At 43.5% G+C, this 26173-nt stretch overlaps 1 protein-coding gene across 5 annotated transcripts; it reads left to right on the top strand.

The window, feature by feature from the left end:
- On the top strand, positions 1 to 26173 carry RNASEL (ribonuclease L). Of its 5 annotated transcripts, XM_059145632.1 has the most exons (8): positions 3 to 122; positions 2824 to 2933; positions 3190 to 4833; positions 17345 to 17430; positions 18614 to 18819; positions 19880 to 20012; positions 23044 to 23180; positions 23847 to 26173. In XM_059145632.1, the coding sequence occupies exons 3-8, from the start codon at positions 3360 to 3362 to the stop codon at positions 23989 to 23991; spliced, it is 2181 nt and encodes a 726-aa protein (XP_059001615.1). In that variant the 5' UTR covers positions 3 to 122; positions 2824 to 2933; positions 3190 to 3359; the 3' UTR covers positions 23992 to 26173. The 5 variants fall into 5 exon arrangements, with proteins under 5 accessions (XP_059001613.1, XP_059001617.1, XP_059001618.1 ...); XM_059145630.1 differs by lacking the exon at positions 2824 to 2933 and having other exon boundaries at positions 1 to 122; XM_059145633.1 differs by lacking the exon at positions 2824 to 2933 and having other exon boundaries at positions 2 to 122; positions 3193 to 4833.

Below are 26173 nucleotides of genomic sequence, written 5' to 3'. Positions count from 1 at the left end.
TCTCTCAACCCCGCCCCGCTGGCCGGGCACCGCCGGAGGAGGTGCTCTCCTGCGGGCCCCCGCCTTCGGCGACCGAGGGCTCTCCGCGGAAGAGCCGAGGGCCGCGCGTCCGAGTCCAGGAGGTAAGAGGGGCCCCGGGAGGGCAGCGGGGCGGCTCGCGAGGTGGTTCCCTCGGAGGGATTCCCTGGGGTCCGGGGCGGGCAGCGGGTGCGCGGCCCCCCACCGTGCAAGGTCGGGGTCGACACAAACCTCGACCCCAGGACTGTGAAACCGTGATTTGAGCCACAGGTAGACGCTTCACGGACGGAGCACCCCGGGGAGTGCCGGGTTCGGCCGCGGCCCCCGCGGCGCCCAACCAGCGCCCCCCCTCCGGGAAACCCCGCTGCGGAAGCGAGAAAACGGAACCGGAAGCGGCCCCTTCCTCGAGGCGGGGTCTCCTCGCTCCCGCGGGGCGCGGGGAGGAAGCGGGGGCCGCGGCTTCCTGCCCTGCGCCGATGGGTGATTCGCTCCTGCAGGCCTCACACCTGTGGTAGCGCAAACCGGCGTCCCAAGTTTTCATGGCCGGCTGATGGCGCTTCTGCAGCACCCTCGGTCTCGGGCTCTGCCGGCGAGGGCTCGGCGACTGTCCCCGCGGCCGGGTGGCAGGAACGCGGGCGCTTCCGGGCTCCGGAGCCGGTGGAGTCGTACCGATCTGCGGGCAGCGGGGCGTGGGTGCTGACCGATGGCTGAACGGCCGCTCTGTGGCCCAACAAGGGACCGAGGGCGGCTGGGCTGCGCACCAGCAGCCGCTCCGTGTGGGCAGGGTGTGCGCGCGCTCGGAGGGCGAGAGAAGCAATCGCTGAATTTTGTGTTTCCCGAGGGGACGTGATTCAGTCTATTATTTAGCGAATGCCTCATTTTCGCCATACGTTATAGCAAGAGGGAGCGGAAAATTGAGAATAACCTAATGTGACAACAGTGAGGAAGTAACGGTCTGAAGTTAAATGAGCAGGGGTTCAGACTTCAGTCTTGGGAGGTTGGAGTCTAAGCTCTTTCCAGTTCTCTCTACTCTTTGAAAAGAAGCGCACCTGCCTGAAGAAGACAGGCCCGGAGCCAGCACACGCGCTGAGAGCTCTAAGACAGGCAAATAGGTGTAAGAAATGCAAACGGACACAAAACACATTCCCTCCCCCCCCATATATGAGGGTACTTTTTCTTTTAAGTGAGAGTATGTGAATATGGAAGATATTTATTAATATAGCCTGAGCATTTTTGAAACAATGATATTGTTTTGTTACCGGACATAGAATGGGTTCTAGACTCAGGTTTGGCTGTGGGTTGCTCACGAATCTGTACCGGGAGGCTGGTGATGGTGGGAAGGAAAGGCTGCTTTATTCAGGATGGTGGCAGCCTGGGAAGATGGCAGACTTATGTCTCCAAGGCCATCCTCCCAGGGCGCCTGGGTGGCTCAGTGGGTTGGGCTTCTTGCCTTCCGCTGGAGTCATGATCCCAGGGTCCTGGGATTGAGCCCTGCATCGCATCAGGGTTCTCTGCTCAGCGGGGAGCCTGCTTCCCCCTCTCTCTCTGACTGTCCTTCTGCCTTCTTGTGCTCTCTGTCTCTTTCTCTCTGCCAAATAAATAAATAAAATCTTATAAAAAAAAAAGAAAAAAGGCCATCCTCCCCATCCTAGGGGAAGCGGGAGGGCTTTAAAGGGCAAGGGATGGGAAAGAAAGATGGTGGGGGTGGGTGGAAGCTGTGAGCAGGAGTGGCAGGTGGCCAGTCAGTCCTGTCAGTATGACCCTAAACAGGTGGTCCGGCATCTCTGGCAGCTGTTAGGGAATGTAGTCAGGACTTATCTTCTGGGAAATTCTGGTCCTTCACTCCTCAAGGCCAGTGGTCTGCAAATCTCAAGGAAAGTACATTAGTTCTGCTACAGGTCAGGGAACTTAGGTCGGCAAGCAAAAAGCGGATAAGCTTGAAGTCAATTAACACTTCAGACCTGTTGGTGTGCTGTTACACTTTGACCAGTCATTCAGTTCTTGGAAATCTATCATAAGAAATCTATGATAAGATTTAGCATAAGAAAACAAGCTTTAAAACATGAAATTTACTGCAACGTTATTTAGAATTGTTAAAAAATCCTAACTTTAAAAATCATGTTCAAAAAATGTTTTAAAAAACTGTTCAGTAATAGGGAAATGAAACAAGTGATTGGTGGCATATTGCAGAGCCATTAAAAGTGTTTGCAAAGACTTTGTGATAAATAGGAAATTATTTATACAATGGCATTAAATGAAAGAAAGCAGGATATTTATACAGTATCCTCACATAACGTGATCTCAGCTATTTTTTTTTAAAGATTTATTTATTTAGTTGACAGAGATTAGGTGGACAAGTAGGTGGAGAGGCAAGCAGAGAGAGAGAGGAGGAAGCAGGATCCCCCCTGAGCAGAGAGCCCAATGTGGGGCTCAATCTCAGGACCCGGGGATCATGACCCAAGCTGAAGGCAGAGGCTTTAACCCACTGAGCCACCCAGGACCCCGATCTCAACTATTTTTTAAAAATTTATAGAAATTTACTAAAATAGGGTGGTTCAGTTGGTTGGGTACCCGACTCTAGATACCGGTTCAGGTCATGATCTCAGGGTTGTGAGACTGAGCCCTGTGGCAGGCTCTATGCATACTGCAGAATCTACTTGAGATTCCCCCTCCCTCTCCCTCTGTTCCTCCCCTGCTTGCACACTATCTCTCTTTAAATAAATTTTAAAAATCTTTAAAAATAAAGAAATATACTAAAGCCTTAAAAAAAGTTGGTTTTTTTTTTTTTTTTTTTTTTTATGTCAGAGCACAAGCAGGGGGAGCAGTGGGCAGAGGGAGAAGCAGGCTCCCCACAGAGCAAGGACCCCCAACACAAGACTCAATCCCAGGACTCTGAAACCATGACTTGAGCCAAGGTAGACACTTAACTGACTGAGCCACCCAGGCATCCTCTGAAATCTTAACAATGCCTATTTCTGGGTGGTGGGACTACAGTGTCATAATTTTCTTGTTTTTAATTTATATATGTTCACAATATTCTATAGTAAAAAGTTCTATATAAATCAGTAGATGTATTTTGAAGAAGTCGCTAGTAAAATTAACTTTTCTGATTCAAATTCTTTCTCACTTTTATAAAATTACAAAATGGCTCATCTCCTGGTGGAATGTCAGAAGACTTCCAAGAATATTTCCTTCCTCATATTGCTGGTCCACGGCCAGATAGTCCCTATTTATCCTGATGGTTCAAAGAGCTCCATGTCTCTTTGATCAAGTCCCAAGGAGAGAAGTTTTCATTTTCTCAAAGAAAAGGCACAGAATCGTAGCCAGTGGTAATTACCGTCATGGAGACCAAGAGCTCTAACAGCCTTCAGGAGAGTTCCACACCTGCCGGCACTGAGAGGACATCAGGGGATGGCATTCAGTTACTCAGAGCTGTTAAAGAAGGAAACATCGAGCTGCTCCAGCAATTGCTGGAAGGAGGGGCTGAGGTCAACTTCCAGGATGAATGGGGCTGGTCAGCTTTGCATAACGCCGTACAAGGTTGCCGGGAGGACATGGTGAATCTTCTGCTTCACTATGGTGCAGACCCTTGTCTAAAGAAGAAGAATGGGGCCACTCCCTTCATCATTGCTGGGATTGTGGGAAATGTGGAGCTGCTCAAACTTTTCCTTTCTAAAGGAGCAGATGTCAATGAGTGTGATGATAACGGCTTCACAGCTTTCATGGAAGCTGCTGAGCATGGGGAGGAGGAAGCCTTAAAATTCCTGTATGAGAATGGGGCAGAGGTGAATTTGAGTCGAAAGACAACGGAGAATCAGAAGAGGCTTAGAAAAGGAGGGGCCACAGCTCTAATGGATGCTGCTGAAAATGGACATGCAGACATCTTGAAGATCCTCCTTGATGAGATGGGGGCAGATATCAAAGCCCGTGACAATATGGGCAGAAATGCTTTGATCTATGCCTTTCGGAAGTCTGATAATGGAAACTTGGTGGACATCATTTCCCTTCTGCTGTACCACGGGGCTGATGTCAATGTGAGGGGAGAGAAAGGGAAGACACCCCTGATCCTGGCAGTGGAAAGGGGGCACTTGGGTTTAGTGCAGATGCTTCTGGAACAAGAACATATAGAGATTGATGACACAGACAGTGAGGGCAAAACAGCGCTTCTGTTGGCTGTCGAACTCAAACAGAAGAAAATTGCTCAACTCTTATGCAACAAAGGAGCCAGCACAGACTGTGGGGATCTTGTGATGATAGCGAGACGCAATTATGACGCTCCCCTTGTAAAGCTGCTTCTCTCTCATGGGGCCAGAGAAGATGGTTGCCCTCCTGTGGAAGACTGGAAGCCTCAGAGCTCACGCTGGGGGAAGGCCTTGGAACATCTCCGCAGAATATACCGCCCTATGATTGGCAATCTCAAGATCTTTATTGATGAAGAATATAAAATCGCTGACACTTCTGAAGGGGGCATCTACCTTGGGTTCTATGAAGGGCAGGAAGTAGCTGTGAAGCGATTCTCTGAAGGCAGCACACGCGGACAACAGGAAGTCTCCTGTCTGCAGAGCAGCCGAGTAAACAATGACTTGGTGACATTCTATGGGAGTGAGAGCTACAAGGACTGTCTGTATGTGTGTCTTGCCCTCTGTGAGCAGACCCTGGAGGAACACTTCGCCGCGTGCAGCGGGGAGGCTGTGGAAAATGAGGAAGATGTGTTTGCCCGAAATGTCCTCTCATCTGTATTTAAGGCTGTTGAGAAACTCCATCTGCTGTGTGGATACACACACCAGGATCTACGCCCACAAAACATCTTAATAGGTGAGTCCCCAGTCTTCTCTTAGAAATCGTGGGGTCTTTATTTACAGAAAGAAAGGAGATTCATTACAGGTCGGAAAGGAGTAGAGTAAATGTGGATCATTCAGTTTGAGGATTAACACAACGGATTCAGGATTATAGTGCTGTCTCTTCTGCTACCAGGTAGAAACTTACCCCACATGGAGGTCGCAGATGCCAATGATACCAGGCTAACTTCATATTTCCTTTGGCAAATACAAGTATGAAGGTTATGTCTTGGATGGAGTCAGCTTCAGAATTTTGAGTTCCTCAAGTAGCCGGCAAATCAGAGAATCCTGAAGGTGTATTCCTTCAGCTAAGATGGTAGCCACTGTGATTTTTTTTTTTTTTCTTTATTTATTTGTCAGAGAGTGAGAGAGGGCACATAAGCAGGGGAAGTGGCAGGCAGAGCAGGCAAAGGGAGAAGCAGGCTCCCCACTGAGCAAGGAGCCCAACATGGGACTCGATCCCAGGACCCTGGGATTATGACCGGAGCCAAAGGCAGATGCTTAACTAATTGAGCCACACAGGCACATTTAATGGCAAAACCAAGATCAAAATTGGGCATGCCAGGATAAGATACAGCAAGGGGGCAGACGAGTCAGCACCCACTGGCCTCAGCCAAAACCAAAATCAATGAAAGCAACATTAATGGAAAGAAGCAGAGCTGAGTGTCAGTCCCAGGCCATGTGGTGCAGCTGGAAGAGTCTTGGCTTGCTGCACCATGGGGTGCAGCAGAAAGTCTGGTCACGTGTAGGGAGGCTTGCAGCCTAGTCCTGCCGCTTTGTAGCTTTGCACCCTCCAACAAGTCACTTAGTTCTGTGAGCCTTAGTTTCCTCACTAAGATGGACCATATGTCTATCATAAGGTCGCTATGAGGTGCAACGTGTTAGACAAGTTACCTGTATGTTGTAGGTTAGGTACTCAGCAAAGGCTAGGTACTTGTCCAGAGGGCTAAGCTGAAACTGATACCTAATCTACAGGCATGCACTGAGATTTAAGGTAGGTATAAGGGAACAAGACAAAAAGAGGGTTCAGGTATTGAGAGCAGAGAACAGTATTTAATTAAGGTCCTGGATGAGACCTGGAAAGAAGTATGTGGACATCAGAATATAACTGGAATCTGGCTTTTAGTTTGAGGACAAGGGCTAGCGGCATTCCTTCCTGGTTTTAAGCAACTTTGCTGGGGAGACTGACGAAGGCCAGAAATATGTGCAGCTTTACAAAGTGAGGCAGAGTCCTCAAGATGCAGCCAAGGGCAGGGTCCTTTTCAGTTCTAACCGCTCATCTTGATACAGAAGAGTCACATATGTTCACATATCAAGTTCACAGCCACATATCACTACCTCTTCTTCGGCATTTCTGATACCACGTCTTCTGTTCTTTTTTTTTTAAAGATTTTATTCATTTATTTGACAGAGATCACAAGGAGGCAGAGAGGCAGGCAGAGAGAGAGAGAGGAGGAAGCAGGCTCCCCGCTGAGCAGAAAGCCCGATACAGGGCTTGATCCCAGGACCCTGGGTTTATGACCTGAGCCGAAGGCAGAGGCTTTAACCCACTGAGTCACCCAGGCGCCCCCACCTCTTCTATTCTTAACCTTGAACAATAGAAAATTGAGAATTGATTATATTTCTGCCTCCAAGTGGTGAACCTAACACATACCACAATCTGTTCCTTATATTAAATCCCTAAAACGACAGGAGAAGATTGTTAAATGAATTCCTAGCTGGAGTCAAAATAACAAAAGAACTTTTACAGGACGAAATCTTTGAGGAATTGTAAAGAGACTGAACATGGTAGGATGGGAAGAGAGAAGGACACAGGAGCCCGCACAGATGCAGGGTGCCACAACTAAACATTGCTCCTGAAAGTGGGAGTAGTGCAAAGAAATGCCACTCGGGAGTAATGGAAGCCAGAAGCAGGAGAGGACACAAGACCAGCTAACAGGCAGGTTGCTGCATCAGTAAAAACTAGGAAGATCACACCCTGTGCATTCCCCACAGACCAAGCATCTGTGCCCAGCCTGTCTGTCTGTAGACTGGGCTACTACTTGAGACACTAGAGGTTGATGATCGCAAGAGAAACAAAGAGCAGTTAAATCCACAGGATTTCTGCCAAAATATCCTACTAAGTGGCACGTCCTGCTTACCTCCCAAGTTTCACTGAGCAAAACACAAAGCAGAAGTTCTGACAACTGCCTCCATCTCTGCCCTGTGTTGGGTGGCATTAACAGAAGCAGTTCAAATGGCATCAGGGATTCTCAGCTGCGAAGTAAGGCTTACGGTCAAAAATCACTGAAGATATTTATCATGTGCTGATAACCATAAAAGGGGTGCATGAAAAAGAAGAACTTAGACCCAAAGAAACAAAGCTAACTGAGTATGCTAGTTTCCTATGGCTGCTGGAATAGATTATCACAAACATGGTGGTTTAAAACAGTAGGAATTTATTCTCCATATCAGATACATGATTCATAATTTTCCCCCCATTCTATACATTGTCTTTTCATTTTGTTGATGGTTTCTTTTGCTGTGCAGAAGCTTTTAGTGTGATGTAGTCTTTTTTTTTTTTTTTTTTTTAATTTTAATAAATTTTTTTATTTTTTATAAACATATATTTTTATCCCCAGGGGTACAGGTCTGTGAATCACCAGGTTTACACACTTCACAGCACTCACCAAAACACATACCCTCCCCAATGTCCATAATACCACCCCCTTCTCCCAAACCCCCTCCCCCCAACAACCCTCAGTTTGTTTTGTGAGATTAAGAGTCACTTATGGTTTGTCTCCCTCCCAATCCCATCTTCTTTCATTTATTCTTCTCGTACCCACTTAAGCCCCCATGTTGCATCACCACTTCCTCATATCAGGGAGATCATATGATAGTTGTCTTTCTCCGCCTGACTTATTTCGCTAAGCATGATACGCTCTAGTTCCATCCATGTTGTCGCAAATGGCAAGATTTCATTTCTTTTGATGGCTGCATAGTATTTCATTGTGTATATATACCACATCTTCTTGATCCATTCATCTGTTGATGGACATCTAGGTTCTTTCCATAGTTTGGCTATTGAGGACATTGCTGCTATAAACATTCGAGTACACGTGCCCCTTTGGATCACTACCTTTGTATCTTTAGGGTAAATGCCCAATAGTGCAATTGCTGGGTCATAGGGCAGTTCTATTTTCAACATTTTGAGGAACCTCCATGCTGTTTTCCAGAGAGGTTGCACCAGCTTGCATTCCCACCAACAGTGTAGGAGGGTTCCCCTTTCTCCGCATCCTCGCCAGCATCTGTCATTTCCTGACTTGTTGATTTTAGCCATTCTGACTGGTGTGAGGTGATATCGCATTGTGGTTTTGACTTGTATTTCCCTGATGCCGAGTGATATGGAGCACTTTTTCATGTGTCTGTTGGCCATCCGGATGTCTTCTTTGCAGAAATGTCTGCTCATGTCCTCTGCCCATTTCTTGATTGGATTATTTGTTCTTTGGGTGTTGAGTTTGCTAAGTTCTTTATAGATTCTGGACACTAGTCCTTTATCTGATATGTCGTTTGCAAATATCTTCTCCCATTCTGTCAGTTGTCTTTTGATTTTGTGAACTGTTTCCTTTGCTGTGCAAAAGCTTTTGATCTTGATGAAATCCCAATAGTTCATTTTTGCCCTTGCTTCCCTTGCCTTTGCCGTTGTTCCTAGGAAAATGTTGCTGCGGCTGAGGTCAAAGAGGTTGCTGCCTGTGTTCTCCTCAAGGATTTTGATGGATTTCTTTCTCACATTGAGGTCCTTCATCCATTTTGAGTCTATTTTTGTGTGTGGTGTAAGGAAATGGTCCAATTTCATTTTTCTGCATGTGGCTGTCCAATTTTCCCAGCACCATTTATTGAAGAGGCTGTCTTTTTTCCACTGGACATTCTTTCCTGCTTTGTCGAAGATTAGTTGACCATAGAGTTGAGAGTCTATTTCTGGGCTCTCTATTCTGTTCCATTGATCTATGGGTCTGTTTTTGTGCCAGTACCATGCTGTTTTGATGATGACAGCTTTGTAATAGAGCTTGAGGTCCGGGATTGTGATGCCACCAACGTTGGCTTTCTTTTTCAATATCCCTTTAGCTATTCGAGGTCTTTTCTGGTTCCATATAAATTTTAGAATTATTTGTTCCATTTCTTTGAAAAAGATGGATGGTACTTTGATAGGAATTGCATTAAATGTGTAGATTGCTTTAGGTAGCATAGACATTTTCACAATATTTATTCTTCCAATCCAGGAGCATGGAACATTTTTCCATTTCTTTGTGTCTTCCTCAATTTCTTTCATGAGTACTTTATAGTTTTCTGAGTATAGATTCTGTGTCTCTTTGGTTAGGTTTATTCCTAGGTATCTTATGGTTTTGGGTGCAATTGTAAATGGGATTGACTCCTTAATTTCCCTTTCTTCTGTCTTGCTGTTGGTGTAGAGAAATGCAACTGATTTCTGTGCATTGATTTTATATCCTGACACTTTACTGAATTCCTGTATAAGTTCTAGCAGTTTTGGAGTGGAGTCTTTTGGGTTTTCCACATATAGTATCATATCATCTGCGAAGAGTGATAATTTGACTTCTTCTTTGCTGATTTGGATGCCTTTAATTTCCTTTTGTTGTCTGATTGCTGAGGCTAGGACCTCTAGTACTATGTTGAATAGCAGTGGTGATAATGGACATCCCTGCCGTGTTCCTGACCTTAGTGGAAAAGCTTTCAGTTTTTCTCCATTGAGAATGATATTTGCGGTGGGTTTTTCATAGATGGCTTTGATGATATTGAGGTATGTGCCCTCTATCCCTACACTTTGAAGAGTTTTGATCAGGAAGGGATGCTGTACTTTGTCAAATGCTTTTTCAGCATCTATTGAGAGTATCATATGGTTCTTGTTCTTACTTTTATTGATGTGTTGTATCACATTGACTGATTTGCGGATGTTGAACCAACCTTGCAGCCCTGGAATAAATCCCACTTGGTCGTGGTGAATAATCTTTTTAATGTACTGTTGAATCCTATTGGCTAGTATTTTGTTGAGTATTTTCGCATCTGTGTTCATCAAGGATATTGGTCTATAGCTCTCTTTTTTGGTGGGATCCTTGTCTGGTTTGGGGATCAAGGTGATGCTGGCCTCATAAAATGAGTTTGGAAGTTTTCCTTCCATTTCTATTTTTTGGAACAGTTTTAGGAGAATAGGAATTAGTTCTTCTTTAAATGTTTGGTAGAATTCCCCCGGGAAGCCGTCTGGCCCTGGGCTTTTGTTTGTTTGGAGATTTTTAATGACTGTTTCAATCTCCTTACTGGTTATGGGTCTGTTCAGGCTTTCTATTTCTTCCTGGTTCAGTTGTGGTAGTTTATATGTTTCTAGGAATGCATCCATTTCTTCCAGATTGTCAAATTTATTGCCGTAGAGTTGCTCATAGTATGTTCTTATAATAGTTTGTATTTCTTTGGTGTTAGTTGTGATCTCTCCTCTTTCATTCATGATTTTATTTATTTGGGTCCTTTCTCTTTTCTTTTTGATAAGTCTGGCCAGGGGTTTATCAATTTTATTAATTCTTTCAAAGAACCAGCTCCTAGTTTCGTTGATTTGTTCTATTGTTTTTTTGGTTTCTATTTCATTGATTTCTGCTCTGATCTTTATGATTTCTCTTCTCCTGCTAGGCTTAGGGTTTCTTTCTTGTTCTTTCTCCAGCTCCTTTAGGTGTAGGGTTAGATTGTGTACCTGAGACCTTTCTTGTTTCTTGAGAAAGGCTTGTACCGCTATATATTTTCCTCTCAGGACTGCCTTTGTTGTGTCCCACAGGTTTTGAACCGTTGTGTTTTCATTATCATTTGTTTCCATGATTTTTTTCAATTCTTCTTTAATTTCCCGGTTGACCCATTCATTCTTTAGAAGGATACTGTTTAGTCTCCATGTATTTTGGTTCTTTTCAAACTTCCTTTTGTGGTTGAGTTCTAGCTTTAGAGCATTGTGGTCTGAAAATATGCAGGGAATGATCCCAATCTTTTGATACTGGTTGAGTCCTGATTTAGGACCCAGGATGTGATCTATTCTGGAGAATGTTCCATGTGCACTAGAAAAGAATGTGTATTCTGTTGCTTTGGGATGAAATGTTCTGAATATATCTGTAATGTCCATCTGGTCCAGTGTGTCGTTTAAGGCCTTTATTTCCTTGCTGATCTTTTGCTTGGATGATCTGTCCATTTCAGTGAGGGGAGTGTTAAAGTCCCCTACTATTATTGTATTATTGTTGATGTGTTTCTTTGATTTTATTATTAATTGGTTTATATAGTTGGCTGCTCTCACGTTGGGGGCATAGATATTTAAAATTGTTAAATCTTCTTGTTGGACAGAACCTTTGAGTATGATATAGTGTCCTTCCTCATCTCTTATTATAGTCTTTGGCTTAAAATCTAATTGATCTGATATAAGGATTGCCACTCCTGCTTTCTTCTGATGTCCATTAGCATGGTAAATTCTTTTCCACCCCCTCACTTTAAATCTGGAGGTGTCTTCGGGTTTAAAATGAGTTTCTTGGAGGCAACATATGGATGGGTTTTGTTTTTTTATCCATTCTGATACCCTGTATCTTTTGACAGGGGCATTTAGCCCATTAACATTCAGGGTAACTATTGAGAGCTATGAATTTAGTGCCATTGTTTTGCCTGTAAGGTGACTGTTACTGTATATAGTCTCTGTTCCTTTCTGATCTACCACTTGTAGGCTCTCTCTTTGCTTAGAGGACCCCTTTCAATATTTCCTGTAGAGCTGGTTTGGTGTTTGCAAATTCTTTCAGTTGTTGTTTGTCCTGAAAGCTTTTAATCTCTCCTTCTATTTTCAATGATAGCCTAGCTGGATATAGTATTCTTGGCTGCATGTTTTTCTCGTTTAGTGCTCTGAAAATATCATGCCAGCTCTTTCTGGCCTGCCAGGTCTCTGTGGATAAGTCAGCTGCCAATCTAATATTTTTACCATTGTATGTTACAGACTTCTTTTCCCGGGCTGCTTTCAGGATTTTCTCTTTGTCACTGAGACTTGTAAATTTTACTATTAGGTGACGGGGTGTGGGCCTATTCTTATTGATATTGAGGGGTGTTCTCTGAACCTCCTGAATTTTGATGCTCGTTCCCTTTGCCATATTGGGGAAATTCTCCCCAATAATTCTCTCTAGTATACCTTCTGCTCCCCTCTCTCTTTCTTCTTCTTCTGGAATCCCAATTATTCTAATGTTGTTTCGTCTTATGGTGTCACTTATCTCTCGAATTCTCCCCTCATGGTCCAGTATCTGTTTGTCCCTCTTTTGCTCAGCTTCTTTATTCTCTGTCATTTGGTCTTCTATATCACTAATTCTTTCTTCTGCCTCATTTATCCTAGCAGTGAGAGCCTCCATTTTTGATTGCACCTCATTAATAGCTTTTTTGATTTCAACTTGGTTAGATTTTAGTTCTTTTATTTCTCCAGAAAGGGCTTTTATATCTCTCGAGAGGGTTTCTCTAATATCTTCCATGCCTTTTTCGAGCCCGGCTAGAACCTTGAGAATTGTCATTCTGAAGTCTAGATCTGACATATTACCAATGTCTGTATTGATTAGGTCCCTAGCCTTCGGTACTGCCTCTTGTTCTTTTTTTTTGTGTTGAATTTTTCCGTCTTGTCATTTTGTCCAGAGAAGAGTATATGAGGGGGCAAGTAAAATACTAAAAGGGTGGCAACAACCCCAGGAAAATATGCTTTAACCAAATTAGAAGAGATCCCAAATCGTGAGGGGGGAGAAAGGGGATAAAAAGAGGTTCAAAAAGGAAGAAAGAAAAAAAGAAAAAAAAAAAAAGAAAAAAGAAAGAAAAAAAAGAAAAGAATTAAAAAAAAAAAAGAAAACACCTTTCAGAAAGTGGTTGTTTTCTGTTTCCAGAATTGCTGTTCTTCTTCTCTTCGATCTGCTGATGGATTTTCAGGTGTTTGCAATCTTTAGATAAGCTATCTAGCTGATCTCTGGCTAGCTGAAGTAGTCTGGGCCTGCTACTTCTCCGCCATCTTGACTCCTCCCCCTAGTGTGATGTAGTCTTACTGGTTTGTTTTTGCCTTTGTTGCTTGTGCTTTTGGTGTCATATCTAAAATATTGCCAAGAACAATATCAACGTGCTTTTCCCCTATGTTTTCTTCTAGGAGTTTTATGGTTTCAGGTTTTACATGTAAGTCTTTAATCCATTTCAAATTAGTTTTTGTGAGTGGCATAAGATAGGGGTCTACTTTCATTCTTTTGCATGTAACTAGTTTATCCAACATCATTATTTGAAGAGATTTTCTTCTCCCCATTAAGCATTCTTGGCTCCCTTGTCAAATATTAGTTGACTGCATATGTGTGGTGGGTTTATTTTTGGGCTCTTTATTCTCTTTCACTCATCTGTGTGTCTGGTTTTATAGCAGTACTGTACTATTTTGATTACTAGGTCTATGTAATGTAGTTTAAAATCAGGAAGTGTGATGCCTCCAGTTCTTTTCTTTCTCAAAATTGCTTTGGATGGATTAGTGCCATTATAAAAAGAGCTAGCTAGTTGTCTTTTTACCATATGAGGATATAGCAAAGAAGGTGGCTGTCTATACACCAGTATGAGGGCCCTCACCATGAAGCCAATGCTGTTGACACCCTGAGCTCAGATTTCCAATGTTCAGAGCTGTGTGAAAGAAATTTCTGTTGTTTAAGCCACACCCATCTACTGTAATTTGTTATAGGATCCAGAATTGACTAAGACAACTATCAAATTATTATTGTTCACACATGATTCAAAATAAATACAGTATTTTGATATTTTTAACATGCAGTGTTACATTAGTTTCAGGTATACAGTATAATGAGTCAACAATTCTATACACTGCCCAGTGTTCATCATGAAAAGTGTACTTTAATTCCCTTTACTTCTCCCATTCCCCCACTGACCTCCCCTCTGGAAACCACCCGTTCTCTGTATTTAAAAGTCTGGTTTTTTGGGGCACCTGGGTGGCTCAGTGAGTTAAAGCCTCTGCCTTTGGCTTAGGTCATGATCCCAGGGTCTTGGGATTGAGCCCTGCATCAGGCTGTCTGCTCCCCAGGGAGGCTGCTTCCTCCTCTCTCTGCCTACTTGTGATCTCTGTCTGTCAAATAAATAAATAAAATCTTAAAAAAAAAAAAAAGTCTGGTTTTTTGTTTGTCCTTTCCCCCCCTTTGTTTGTTTATTGCTTAAATTCCACGTTATGAATGAAATTATATGGTGTTTGGCTTTCTCTAACCGACTACTACACTTAGCATTATACTCTTCAAGACCATCCATGTTATCACAAAAGGGAAGATCTTATTTTTTGATGGCTTAGTAATAGCCCATTATATATATATATATATATATATATATATATATATATATATATATATGCCACATCTCTTTTACCCACTTATTAATCCATACTTGGGATACTTCCATATCTTGGTTATTGTAAATAATGCTGCAGCACATAAGGGTGTGTATAAATTAGTGGTTTTGTTTTCTTTGGGTAGATACCCAGTAGTGGGAATGGCTGGATCATAGGGTAGCTCTATTTTTAACTCTTTGGGGAGCATCCATACTGTTTTCCACAGTGGCTGCACCAAGTTACATTCCCACCAACAGTGTGCATAAAGGTTCCTTTCTCTCCACATTATTGCCAACACTTATTATTTCTTGTCTTTTTGATTCTAGTCTTTCTGACAAGTGTAAGGTGATATCTCTTCCTGGTTTTGATTTGCATTTCCCTGATGATGAATGGTGTCGAGAATCTTTTCATGTGTCTGTTGGCTGTTTGTATGTCTTCTTTGGAAAAATGTCTATTCAGGACTTCTGCCCATTTTTAATCAAATTGTTTGTTTGTTTGTTTTGGCGTTGAGTTGCATGTGTTCTTTATACATTTTTGATATTAACCTGTTATCAGATATGTCATTCACAAATATCTTCTCCCATTCAGTAGGCTGTCTTGTCGTTTTGCTGATAGTTTCCTTTGCTGTGTAGAAGCTTTTTATTTTGATTCAGTTTTGCTTTTGTTTCCTTGCCTAAGGAGACATATCTGGGAAAATGTTCCTATGGCCAATGTCAAAAGAATTACTGCCTGTTTTTTTTCCCGTGGGGTTTTATGGTTTCAGGTCTCACATTTAGGTCTTTATTCCATTTTGAGTTTATTTTTGTGTATGGTGTAAGAAAGTGGTCCAGTTTCATTCTTTTGCCTGTAGCTGCAGTTTTCCTAAGCACCATTTGTTGTAATACATTTTTTTTTAAACATTTAAGGATCCAGGAAGACTTTCTACCTGCAGACTATATATGAAAGAACTGCTAGAGAATACGCATAAGGAAGGAGAGAAAGAGCCTGGAAGAAAACAGTGACTTATAAGCAGCGCAGAATAAACAAACAAATTAAAAAATTGTTTAAGTAACCTAATTATGTGTTATTTTAAAATTTTTTAAATAAAAATTATTTTTTAATTAACATTTTTGATGAAAAAATATCATCTTAGATGGTATCCCTCGGGTGGGAGTGAGGAGGAAGGGGTTCTCGATTCACTGACAGCGGGGTGGGGTATGCAAATCTTATCCTAACTCTGCCCATCAACTCCTAGCAGTCTGTGATTCTGTAAGTGCAGAAACTAAGTGTAAGAGTTAAAAATCTTTATAGCACTCTCACAGTCGATTGAATCTAAAAATTAAAAAAAAAAACAAAGCTGGGGCTTGTTAAAACAATTAAGTGTTAGAAGAGATGTGAAGTGTTCCATTAGACACTTGAAATTTAAGTAAGAGAACTCAAAGTGGCTTAAACAGTGAAGGGGGTTTATCAGTTCCAGTAGCTGAAACCAGTCCCAGGTTTCCAACGTGCGCCCTCTACCCCTTGAACCTCACTGCAGGCTACTTCCAACTTCATCCCTCCTCTCCAGGCTCTTGGGCCTCCTTCCTGTCAGAGTGGAATTCCTCAGCTTCCTTTCTGCCTTAGGAAATGCTATCTAGAATTCTCTCTTCCCTGTTCCACTCATCCACGTGAATTCTACTGATCTGTATCCGAGCATCATTCCTTAAGGAAACTTCTCTCCCACACAGCCATGTGGCTCTTGTTATACAGTTCCGAGCATTCTGCACTTTTGGCTAGCATTTTTATTATTATTTTTAATTAATTATTTATTTTTTAAAAATATTTTATTTATTTATTTGACAGACAGAGATCACAAGTAGGCAGAGAGGCAAACAGAGAGAGAGTAAGAAACAGGCTCCCCACTGAGCAGAGAGCCCAATGCGGGGCTCGATCCCAGGACCCTGGGATCATGACCTGAGCTGAAGGCAGACGCTTTAACCCACTGAGCCACCCAGGAGCCTTGGCTAGCATTTTTAAAGTTGCAATTGGGGCACGTGGGTGGCTCTGCCAGTTAAGGGTTTGCCTTTGGCTCAGGTGATGATCCTCGTCCTGGGATCGAGCCTTACATGGGGCTCTGTGCTTCTCATGCAGAGTCTGCTTGCCTCTCTCTGCCCTCTCCCTCCTTGCTCTCTCTCTCAGAAGTCAATAAATAAATCTTAAAAAAAAAAAAAAAAGTTGCAAGTAATTTTACATTCACTTGGCATTCGTCTCCTTGCTCAGAGACTCAGAACTCCAAAGGGCCTGTGCTGTGTTCTCCTTCACTGTCATTCTTCCCCCTCTCTGGACCCTTGTTGAATAATTTAATGGGTTTGTTTTCGCTAGACTGTGAGTTTCCACCCAACTTTGATATCTAAGTTCAGAACCAAAGGGGTTGGAGAAGCACACAATTGTGCCAACCATCCTACCACCCAGAGTTACCCGGTAGCTTTCTTAGACACCTTCAAGCCAGAGCAGGAGCCCCTCCTTCAAGGACAGATCACTGACTTGCTCTCCTCTCGTCTGGTTCCCGACCTCGCCCATCCATGCATCCTTCTTCTGGAAGACTCAGCGGCTTCCTTCAAGGGAGAATGATTCTGAAGAGGGCTAATAAGCAGTGGCTCATTTCAAGCACATGGTTAATCCGTGGTAACTGATGACAGTGTCGCAAGGGCTGTGGTTGGTGGGCTTGACTGAGTGGGGGCCTGTGGCGAGCTGCTCTTGGATTTGGAGTCTCGTTGGTTAGTTGTTATTTAGCTTCAGGAAGTCAGCCGTATCTCCGGCCAGCAGTTCCTTTATAAATCTGTGCTTACTGCCCCCAGGAATTGCCCTAGCAGGAACGGGTTAAATTTAAATTTATCCTTGACCTTCCCCACCCCCAGGTCTAGAAATAAAAGAAATTTAAATCTTGCCCTTGGCAGTTACCTAACAGGTCAAATGACACAGTGCACGTGACTCTTCTGAAGCGTAAACAGCCATGCAGATATAAGCTTTATTATTGCCTTCTTCAGAGAGGATAGCGCATCGTGGTACATATTTATTTAAGTTAATTACAAGGTGAAGAGAGAGGATATTCATGGCATCTCTACAAACTGTCCCTTAGATTCCAAGAATGCTATTTGCCTGGCAGATTTTGATGAAAGCGTCAAGTGGGCTGGAGAGCCGCAGGAAATCAAGAGAGATCTACAGGTAGTTTCTACAATTGCTTTACTTTCCCATCTCTCTGCTTCCTTATTTGGTCTGTTCCTTCCCTTATTTCCTATGGTCAATTAGACATCATTTCTATTTTAACTCTTCTAACTGACTTTCAAGGTGTTCCCTCAGGGCTCACTGCCTTCATGCCCTTGCAGACAATGGCCTCTCTCTGGCCTGCAGAGGCTCCTTTCTGTATCTATTTGGTTCCCTCTCTTCCTCTACCGGGAGAGAGTAAATGAATTGAGCATGCCACACGGCTTCTAAAATTACCTCCAGGAGATATGTCCAGATGACCTCCAGAGTTCCTGCAGGAGGTATTTCCTGCCTGAAGACAAAGCAAATGGGATTTTTCCTCCGCACTCCTTTGACCTTGTATGCTGACCTCCTAGGAGGACCAGATACGAAGGCCTTCTGAAACCCTGTGAGGGATGGGATAGATCCCCTGCTTGAGAGAGACTAATCTTGGCCACAGAGGTGAAGAGCCTGAAATAGCTGTTTTTCCTGGGAGGAGACAGCAGAAACAGAGCCTGACCCCTGGGGTCCAAAGCTCCCAGATTGACTCTGACCTGTCCAGGCAACTCGGTCCTGGGGGCTTCTCCAGGACGCAGAACGTTCAACCCTGGGGCAAGAGCTCTCCAGCCACCTCTGGCCCTTGCTGCTAAAAGGATTTTAGCTCCTTCCTTCTCTGCTATAGGAAGTGCCTATGCTGGCCCCTCCTTGGCCTTTTTGCCCTGTCATGGCCCAACTCTTGGGGCTGTCATCCTGTCCCATGGACCTGGACTGGCTCCTTTTTCTGGCACTTGACATAGTCCCAACCCAAAGTCCCAGTTTCCAGCCAGAGTCCTGGCATTTCCCTTGTTGAAAACAGTTTTCCTCTCCTCTGTTTATTGACATTCGATCCAAACTTTAAGGTCCAGCTCAAATTCCTCTTCCTCTAAGCAGTTTTCCCTGACCACTCTGACCTAGGATTATCTTTTGCTCCTTATAATCCTAAACCGTGGGGACTATATACTGTCTTGAAGGGTTCTCCATGCTGAACCTGTGTCTTCTCTCCCTACCAAGCCTGTGGACTCTTGGAGATTTCTCTCACTTTCCATTTGGTCATAACCTGCATCACACCCCCATACAAAGTGATGGTTCACAGATAACTTTGACTTGATTTGTGGCTTTCCTGAAGGCCCTCGGATGGCTGGTCCTGTATGTGGTGAGGAAGGGAGAAGTCCCTTTTGAGACACTGAAGACTAAAAGTAATGAAGAGGTGATTCGACTTTCTCCAGATGAGGAAACTCGGGACCTCATTCGTTGCCTGTTTAACGCAGGAGACAACGTGCAGGGGCACCTGAACGGCCTGCTGGGTCATCCCTTCTTTTGGAGTTGGGAGAAGTAAGTAAAAGTTTATTGCATATTCCAGGCCTCCTCCAGAAGGGAGACAGTGAGTGTATGAGTCATGATATCTATCTATCTATATCCAAATGATAAATATAAATATAGATTTATTTAAAAATATTTTAATTATTTACTTATTTAGAAAGTCATAAGTAGATGCTGTGCTGAGGAGGGAGCCTGATGTGGGGTGCTGTCTCAGGACACTGAGATCATGACCTGAGCTGAAATCAAGAGTCAGGCCCTTTAATCAACTGAGCCACTCAGGTGTGTGTATGTGTGTGTGTATATATATATATATACATATATATATGTATATATATATATAAATTTTTTTTTAAATAAAGAAATGGCTCATGCACTATGAAGGCTGAGAATTCTCACCATCTGCCTCTGTAAGCTGGAGACCCAGGAGAGCCCACAGTGTAACTGAGTCCAAATCCAAAGGCCTGAGGGTCAGGGGCACTGAATGTGGGTTCCAGGAAGAGTTTGAAGGCCTGAGAGCTGGAAGGGCTGAGGCCAGGAGAAGACTAATGGCCCAGCTGAAGAAATCAGATAAGCAGAGGTCAATTCCATCTTTTGTGGGTTGGATGAGGCCCATTCACATTGGGGATGGTGATCTGCCTTACCGAGTTCAGCAGTTCAGATGTGAATCTCATCTAGAAACAGCTCACAGATACACCTAGAATAGTATTTAATCTGTGGCCCGACAATTTAACATTAGTATTAACCGTAGTGGTAGGGTGGTCCGGGGAGGAGTCAGGCTGGGAGTCAACAGACCCAGGCTCCCCTCTCAACTTGGCCTTTTGTAGCTGTGTATTTTTGGAACAGAGACTTAACCTCTCTGAATTCTGGTTTTGTTTTCTGAAGAAGCAAAGAAGAGAGGGAGAGAGAGAAAGAGGGAGAAATATGCCCGCCTGCCTCTCCCATCACGCAGAATTTTTAGAGAATTTTTAAAGAATGGTTTTACTACTTTCATCAAACACCAAAATGTAACATTGTTTTCTTTCTGAAAAGAGAGGGTAGAACGGAATGACCATGATAATTCTGTCATCCTCAGCCGCTATAGGACCCTGAGAGATGTGGGAAATGAATCTGACATTAAAAAGGGTGTGTTTAAAAGCGAGATTGTCCAACTACTGCAACCTGAAAAATCTGAATGTTCCAGAAGTTTTGCCAGGTGGACTTCTAAGGTATGAACCGTTCCTATGGTCTGGAATAAGTATCTGTGTAATGCGTTATGTTAGTTTTTCTAACTTTTTTTTATATTGTAGGCCTGGCTCAACCAAGGGGTGGAAAAGGGGACTTCCCTGCCTTCCTCTCCAGCCCGGTCCCCCGCTGCCCTGTTGGGTCAGAGGCCAGGCCTTCCTGACAGACAGACTCTCACCTGGACTCCTCCTTAGGATTCCCTTATCCCAGGCCAGGAGACTTTTTCCTTTCTTAGGGCTCTTTCCCTCCAGCGCTGGTTCTGAGAGGGGCCTGGCTAATGATCCTATTACCGTTGGGACAAGAGTAGCTGATTAAATGAGGTTATCCCCGAGGAGCTGCCACACCATGGGGCTCCTCATCCAGGGAGAGCCTGGCGGCCGCTGCTATATACAGCCCAGTTCTGAGCAGCTGCACACACCTCGCTTCCGCCTGAGAAAACACACCATGAAGAAAAGGGGATCTTTCAAATTCCTCCTCTTCAGGAAAAGGTCCATCTAATGAACTAAATACAGTAAAACATAAAAAATAAGTCACCATCTCGATCTAGTCAGTGCTATCAGAACTTTAATTTTTTTTTAAAATTTATTTATTTATTTACTTGACAGGCAGAGATCACAAGCAGGCAGAGAGACAGCCAGAGAGAGGGGCTGGGGGAGCACGCTCCCCGCGGAGCAGAGAGCCTGATGCGGGACTCGATCCCAGGACCCCGGGACCATGACCTGAGCCAAAGGCAGAGGCTCCAGCCCACTGAGCCACCCAGGCGTCCCTCATTTTTTTTTTTTTTTTTTTTAAGATTTACTTATTTATTTTCAGAGAGAGAGAGAGAGAGTGTGTGTGTGGGTGTGGGTGTGTGAGAGAGAGAGAGAGAGAGTGAGAGAGCGAGAGAGCAGGGAGATAGGAGGGGGAGAGGGAGATGGAGAGAGAGAGAGAGAGAGAGAATCTTAAGCAGACTCTATGCTGAGCATGGAGCCCAAGGCAGGGCTGCATCTCTGAGATCAGGACCTGAGCCAAAACCAAGAGTTGGATGCTTAACCAACTGTGTCACCCAGGCACCCCCGAGAACTTTCATTATTATTACTTAGCAGACATCTATCAAGTACCAGTTACTTGCTGAACCTATGCGAGCCCATGGGCATGTGAAGCAGAATACAGCATAGTCCATGGGGGGCTGAGAGACCCACAGAAGCACTGCCTGTGTGATGCACGCTGGGGAGCTCAGAGACTGTGCAAAGCACTATGGGAAAATCCATAATCCTCAGGTCTTTGACTGAGACCCACAGCTCTATCCTATGCCTGATCTAGGACGGCTTCTCCCACACCTCTTTGTTTCTGGGTCTCATTTTGCTTTCCTTCTCTCACTTACCTCTAGATGATACATCACACTCATAATTGCTGCCTTGGCGTCCATCTTTCGGGCTCCCCTTTAAATTCCACAAGGGAAGAGACTATCCATTGTCTTGTCCACTGCTGAATTCCTAGCATGGAGTAAGAGTGCCATAACTCTGGTAATGAATGTCTATAAAACTTCAGCTAAGGGGTGACTAAGTGGCTCAGTCAGTTAAGCATCTGCTTTCAGCTTAGTTCCGGATCCCAGAGTCCTGGGATTGAGCCCCATGTGGGGGCTTCCTGCTCAGTGGAGAGTCTGCTTCACCCTCTCCCTCTGCCCCTTCCCCCTGCTTTCTCTCTCTCTCTCTCTCTCTCGCTCTCGCTCTCACTCTCAAATAAATAAATAAATAAATAATTTTTTTTTTTTTTTTTAAAACAAAAACTTCAGCTGGAATGTAAACTTGTAGGAACAGAGATGTTGGAAACCAAAGTAGATAACAATAACAGCTGACAATTCTCTGGTGCTGACTATATGGTGGTTATAGTTCCCAGGACTTTCTGAGAGTTTCCAGTTAATCCTTATAACAGCCTTTGAGCTAATTACCTTCATGTCACAGGTGGGCCCACGGAGGCACAGACAAAGCATTTTTCCAAAGGTCAAGAACCAGCCCTAGGATCTGCTGCCAGGCTGTCTGGCTGCTGAGGCCGTGTGCTAAAGCTGCTCACTGCAGGAAGCTGTGATGCCATCAAGTCCACCAATGCATTTCACGGCTGAGCTCATGGAGACTCAGACGTGTGACCTGAAGTAGGCAGGGCTGGAGAGGTGGAGGTTGGCACAATCGGGATGGAAAACCCATTCTTTCTTTTCCCAATTCATCAGTTTTTTCCCCTAAGCTTCACCGACTTAACGTTGAATTCTGAGGCCTTCAAGTCTTATCTCTTAGTTCCCCTGTGAGATTTTGATTTTCTGTTGCTTTTTGTGACTTGCCCATTTTCATGGTCGGTTGTTCAGTTTTGCGACCGCATGGAGAAGCCAAGTTTTCCCGTGTTTGCTGCTGCCTCCTCTCCACAGGCCGCCCCATCCTGCCACACAGACACGCTTTCTAAGTATGACAGCTATCGACACAGGTGCATGCACAAAGAGAGAGGCAGTGACTTGAGAGAAGCTGCTCTGGGACACTTAGAGGCAAGGAGAAACATGACACCTTCGGAAATAGAATTCAAAACAAAGTCAAACAAAAACAAGGACACTCGTTTTGGCAATGGCTGCCAGGTTTGATGTTAGTCTGAACGAATCCTCTTCAAAGGGGAAACATAACCAATTACCAACTCGGGTGGGTGGCCACAAGGATAAAAACTGCGTAATATGATGAACAAATGTCTCAGTATAGTAGCCAAAGAATTCCTAAACCATGTTTGAATACATTTAATTTCTCATGGAAAATAGTTCGCTTGGAAAATAGAGACTGGTATGTAGAATTACTTATGATCCTTCATCCAGACAGAACTATGGATAGCATTTTGGTGTATGGTATTTACTTCCATTTGTTTCTTTCTATTAATTTGCATTATTAGTTAGTGGTAATTTGGGCATATACCCAAATTTGCAATTTGCCTCTTTGTATTAATGTCCCGTGAGGATTTATTCTGTGGTGCTACCACATTTTTGTGTAATGTTTTGTGTTTTAGATTGACACATATGTTATGGATAAAATGAATGAGTTTTATATAACTAAAAAAAAGCCTGCTTATAAGAACACTCTGAGTGATCTGTTAAAGTTCATTCGGAATTTGGGAGAACATATTAATGAAGACAAAAATAAAAAGTGAGTATTATTTCTGTTCCTGGAAGTCATATATGACACGACGATGATTAAAAAATCCCATTCTAAATTGATATCTGCTATTTGTTAGAAGGAAGAAAATTTACTTTGATGAAATGAAAAGTAATTCCTTTCCCCTATTTGGAAAAGGGCCAACACAAGGGTCTCACAATGAATGGACGTGCCCGGCAAGCTCTCCTCTTCCTTCTTAGCTTTTGCTGAGCCCTCTTGGACAGAAGGGTGGTAACTCCCTGGTGGGGAGCAATGTTGGGGGCCGGGCAGCTGGGTAAGGTGAATGTAGTACTGTAAACATCTAAAAAGTAGACCCGTGTTAGTGAAATCAGATTTTGCGACCCAAAATGTTAGCTGCAAACTCACGAAAAAACCTTGCAGTTTTTATGGCTCTTTTGGATTTTGGAACTGTAGGTAAGAGATTGTAGAACTGTATCATCTTCATGTTCTGGATGATAAAACTGGGGTTCACAAAAATTAAGTTGCTAGTTAGCTGAAGAGTTGTTAGGACATGAATCTTGTTCTGTCGGATTCCAAAATCCTTACTTGCTCTGCTCTCGAAATGGAGGGAGCAAAGAAATCTCCGGGCCCAGATGTTATAAAGGGGGAAGACGATCTGGGAGGCAATCACGTGAATACATTTATGTTTCATTTCAGCATGAAGTCGAGAATTGGAGAACCCTTCTCGTATTTGCAAAAGAGATTTCCTGATCTGGTCATGTATGTCTATAAAAAACTACAGAACACGGAATACAGAAAGCATTTCCCCAAAAACTCACAATCCGAAAAAGCACTGGCGTGATGCAGGTCAACCCCAAGTGGTGGCTGAGGCTTTCGACTTCAGGGAGGTCCTTATTTAGCTGTGTGATCCTGGGCACATCACAATTCTCTGGGCCTCTTAATTAACCTGATTGCTGGTGAGGATGTGACAGGTCCTGGCACAGTGTTCAGTATTCCCCACATGTTTATGACTAGACAAGAATATGCTCAAACTACCGTCCGGGACCTTCTCACAGCTTAAGCTTACTGGCAGGAGCTGGGGGGTGGGGTACCCCGCTGAGACTTCTTTTGTCAGTGGCACCAATGGAACCAGTGCCTAGACCTCTAGGGCTGGATTATCTCCTTCCGTTCTCCCAATGACCTTGCAAGCTAGGGTTTGTCATCTCCACTGAAGAACTAACACACCTGGGGCACCTGGCTGGCTCAGTCAGTAGAGCATGTGACTCTTGGTCTTGGGGTTGTGAGTTTGAGCCCCATGTTGGGTGTGGAGATTACTTAAAAAATAAAATTAAAAAAAAAAACCCAAAAAACCCACAAGAACTGGCAGACCTGAGACTCTGAGAATTGGACCTACTGGCCCAAGATCATACAATGTGCACAGAGCACTATATAAACGCATGTTGTGTTATTGTTATCTCTCACGTGGGTACTTTTAAACTTAATTACTAGCCCAGGAATCTTTTGGATGGATCCCAAAAGGAATATGTCAAGGGGCTTCCAGGAAGCTCATTCATTCACTGAGTCCACTTATTCATTCATTCACTCTTTGTTGATCACCGAGAATAAGCCTAGGAACTGATTGTATGAACTGCATTCCTTCTAGAACCACCTACACTGGTTTTCCACAACCTTATGGCAGTAGTTCTCAACTGCCCCTCAACTGGGGGCAGTTTTGCCCCTGAGGGGCCATTTGGCAGTGTCCGGGGATGCTTTTGGTTTCAAATCTGGGAGATAAGGGGGGTGTTACTGGCATCTGGTAGGTGGAGGTCAGGGATCATGCCAAATATTCTACGATGCGCAGGATAGCCCCCCACACCATGGAATTATTCAGCCTAAAATATCAGTGGTGCCAAGACTGAGAAACTCTGCCTTAAGGGATTGGGACACCTTTGAACTGACTTGGGGCCCAGGACCATGGATTATGTGGACCACCTCACAGAGGAGTGACTTGGATTTGTTTTCTTGCTTCTGAATTTGTAGTGAAACAATTCCAGTGTCACCTCCCAAGAAGTCTCCTGAACACCCTCACTTTCCACACCCCAGTCCAGGGGCTCTCTCTGGCTCCCTAGCACCCATAGCCACACCAGAGCATGCTTCTCTCCACCTTCGCATGCTTCTTCCCTACTGGAATGTAAGATCTTAAGGGCCCATATAGCAGATATATATCAATATCAATATCAATATATAGATAGATAGATATTAATATATAGATTGATATAGATATATCTGTATATAGATAGCTATATAGATATATAGATATAGAAAATGAGACAGATATCTATAATTTATTTGTATCATTAATGCCTAGCAAAAAGTCTGCCACATACATATTCATTGAAAAATGAATGAACCATCTTCATACATGAATAATAATGCTACCTGACATTTTAATGGTGCTTGATAATTTATAAATTACACCCACATATTTTCTCTCTTAGTTTTCAAAACAATCCTGGGAGGTAGGTCCTGTTATCCTCGTTTTGCAAGTAAGGATGGAGACCTGTTGATTTACTCTAATACATAGCTAGGAAGTACCAGTGTCTTGATTTGAGCATATTTTTGGCATTAAGTCTGATGTATTTTCCACTCATTCTTGTTTGTGGTGGTCAAGGTGGAGCTTTGTAATGGGAAGGTCAAGGAAAACAAAATGAAACAAACACGGTATCATAGGTTCTTTCTGAAGAGACGGTGGCCTGAACCAGACTTCATTTAAAGTCGAGAAGTGTTGGAGTTCAAGTAAACAAAATTGACGTTGATGTCTTCCGCTCTCACCGGTAACTGTATGGATCATTCTCTCCTTGCTTAAAAAAAGGGAAGTACTGGAAGAAAGAAATTTTAGGCTGTTCTATAAGGTTTTAGGAGCAGGGATATTGCTTTGGGTTTTAAAATTACGTTTTGGTTTTCTAATTTGTTGTAAATCTCTGGATATGTCAATCAAAATGCCCATTTGTAAAGCATATTCAATAAAACTTGGAATCATCTAA

Source organism: Mustela lutreola, chromosome 14, assembly GCF_030435805.1.
Source record: "Mustela lutreola isolate mMusLut2 chromosome 14, mMusLut2.pri, whole genome shotgun sequence".
NCBI lineage: Eukaryota > Metazoa > Chordata > Mammalia > Carnivora > Mustelidae > Mustela > Mustela lutreola.
This window is presented reverse-complemented; position numbering and strand designations above follow the sequence as displayed.

Bases quoted from the DNA above. Each gene is read 5' to 3' on its own strand.
- RNASEL (XM_059145630.1), top strand. From the start codon at position 3,360: ATGGAGACCAAGAGCTCTAACAGCCTTCAGGAGAGTTCCACACCTGCC. The intron at 4,834-17,344 runs GTGAGTCCCCAG...ACTGTCCCTTAG, and splicing joins CCCACAAAACATCTTAATAG to ATTCCAAGAATGCTATTTGC. The intron at 23,181-23,846 runs GTGAGTATTATT...GTTTCATTTCAG, and splicing joins AATGAAGACAAAAATAAAAA to CATGAAGTCGAGAATTGGAG.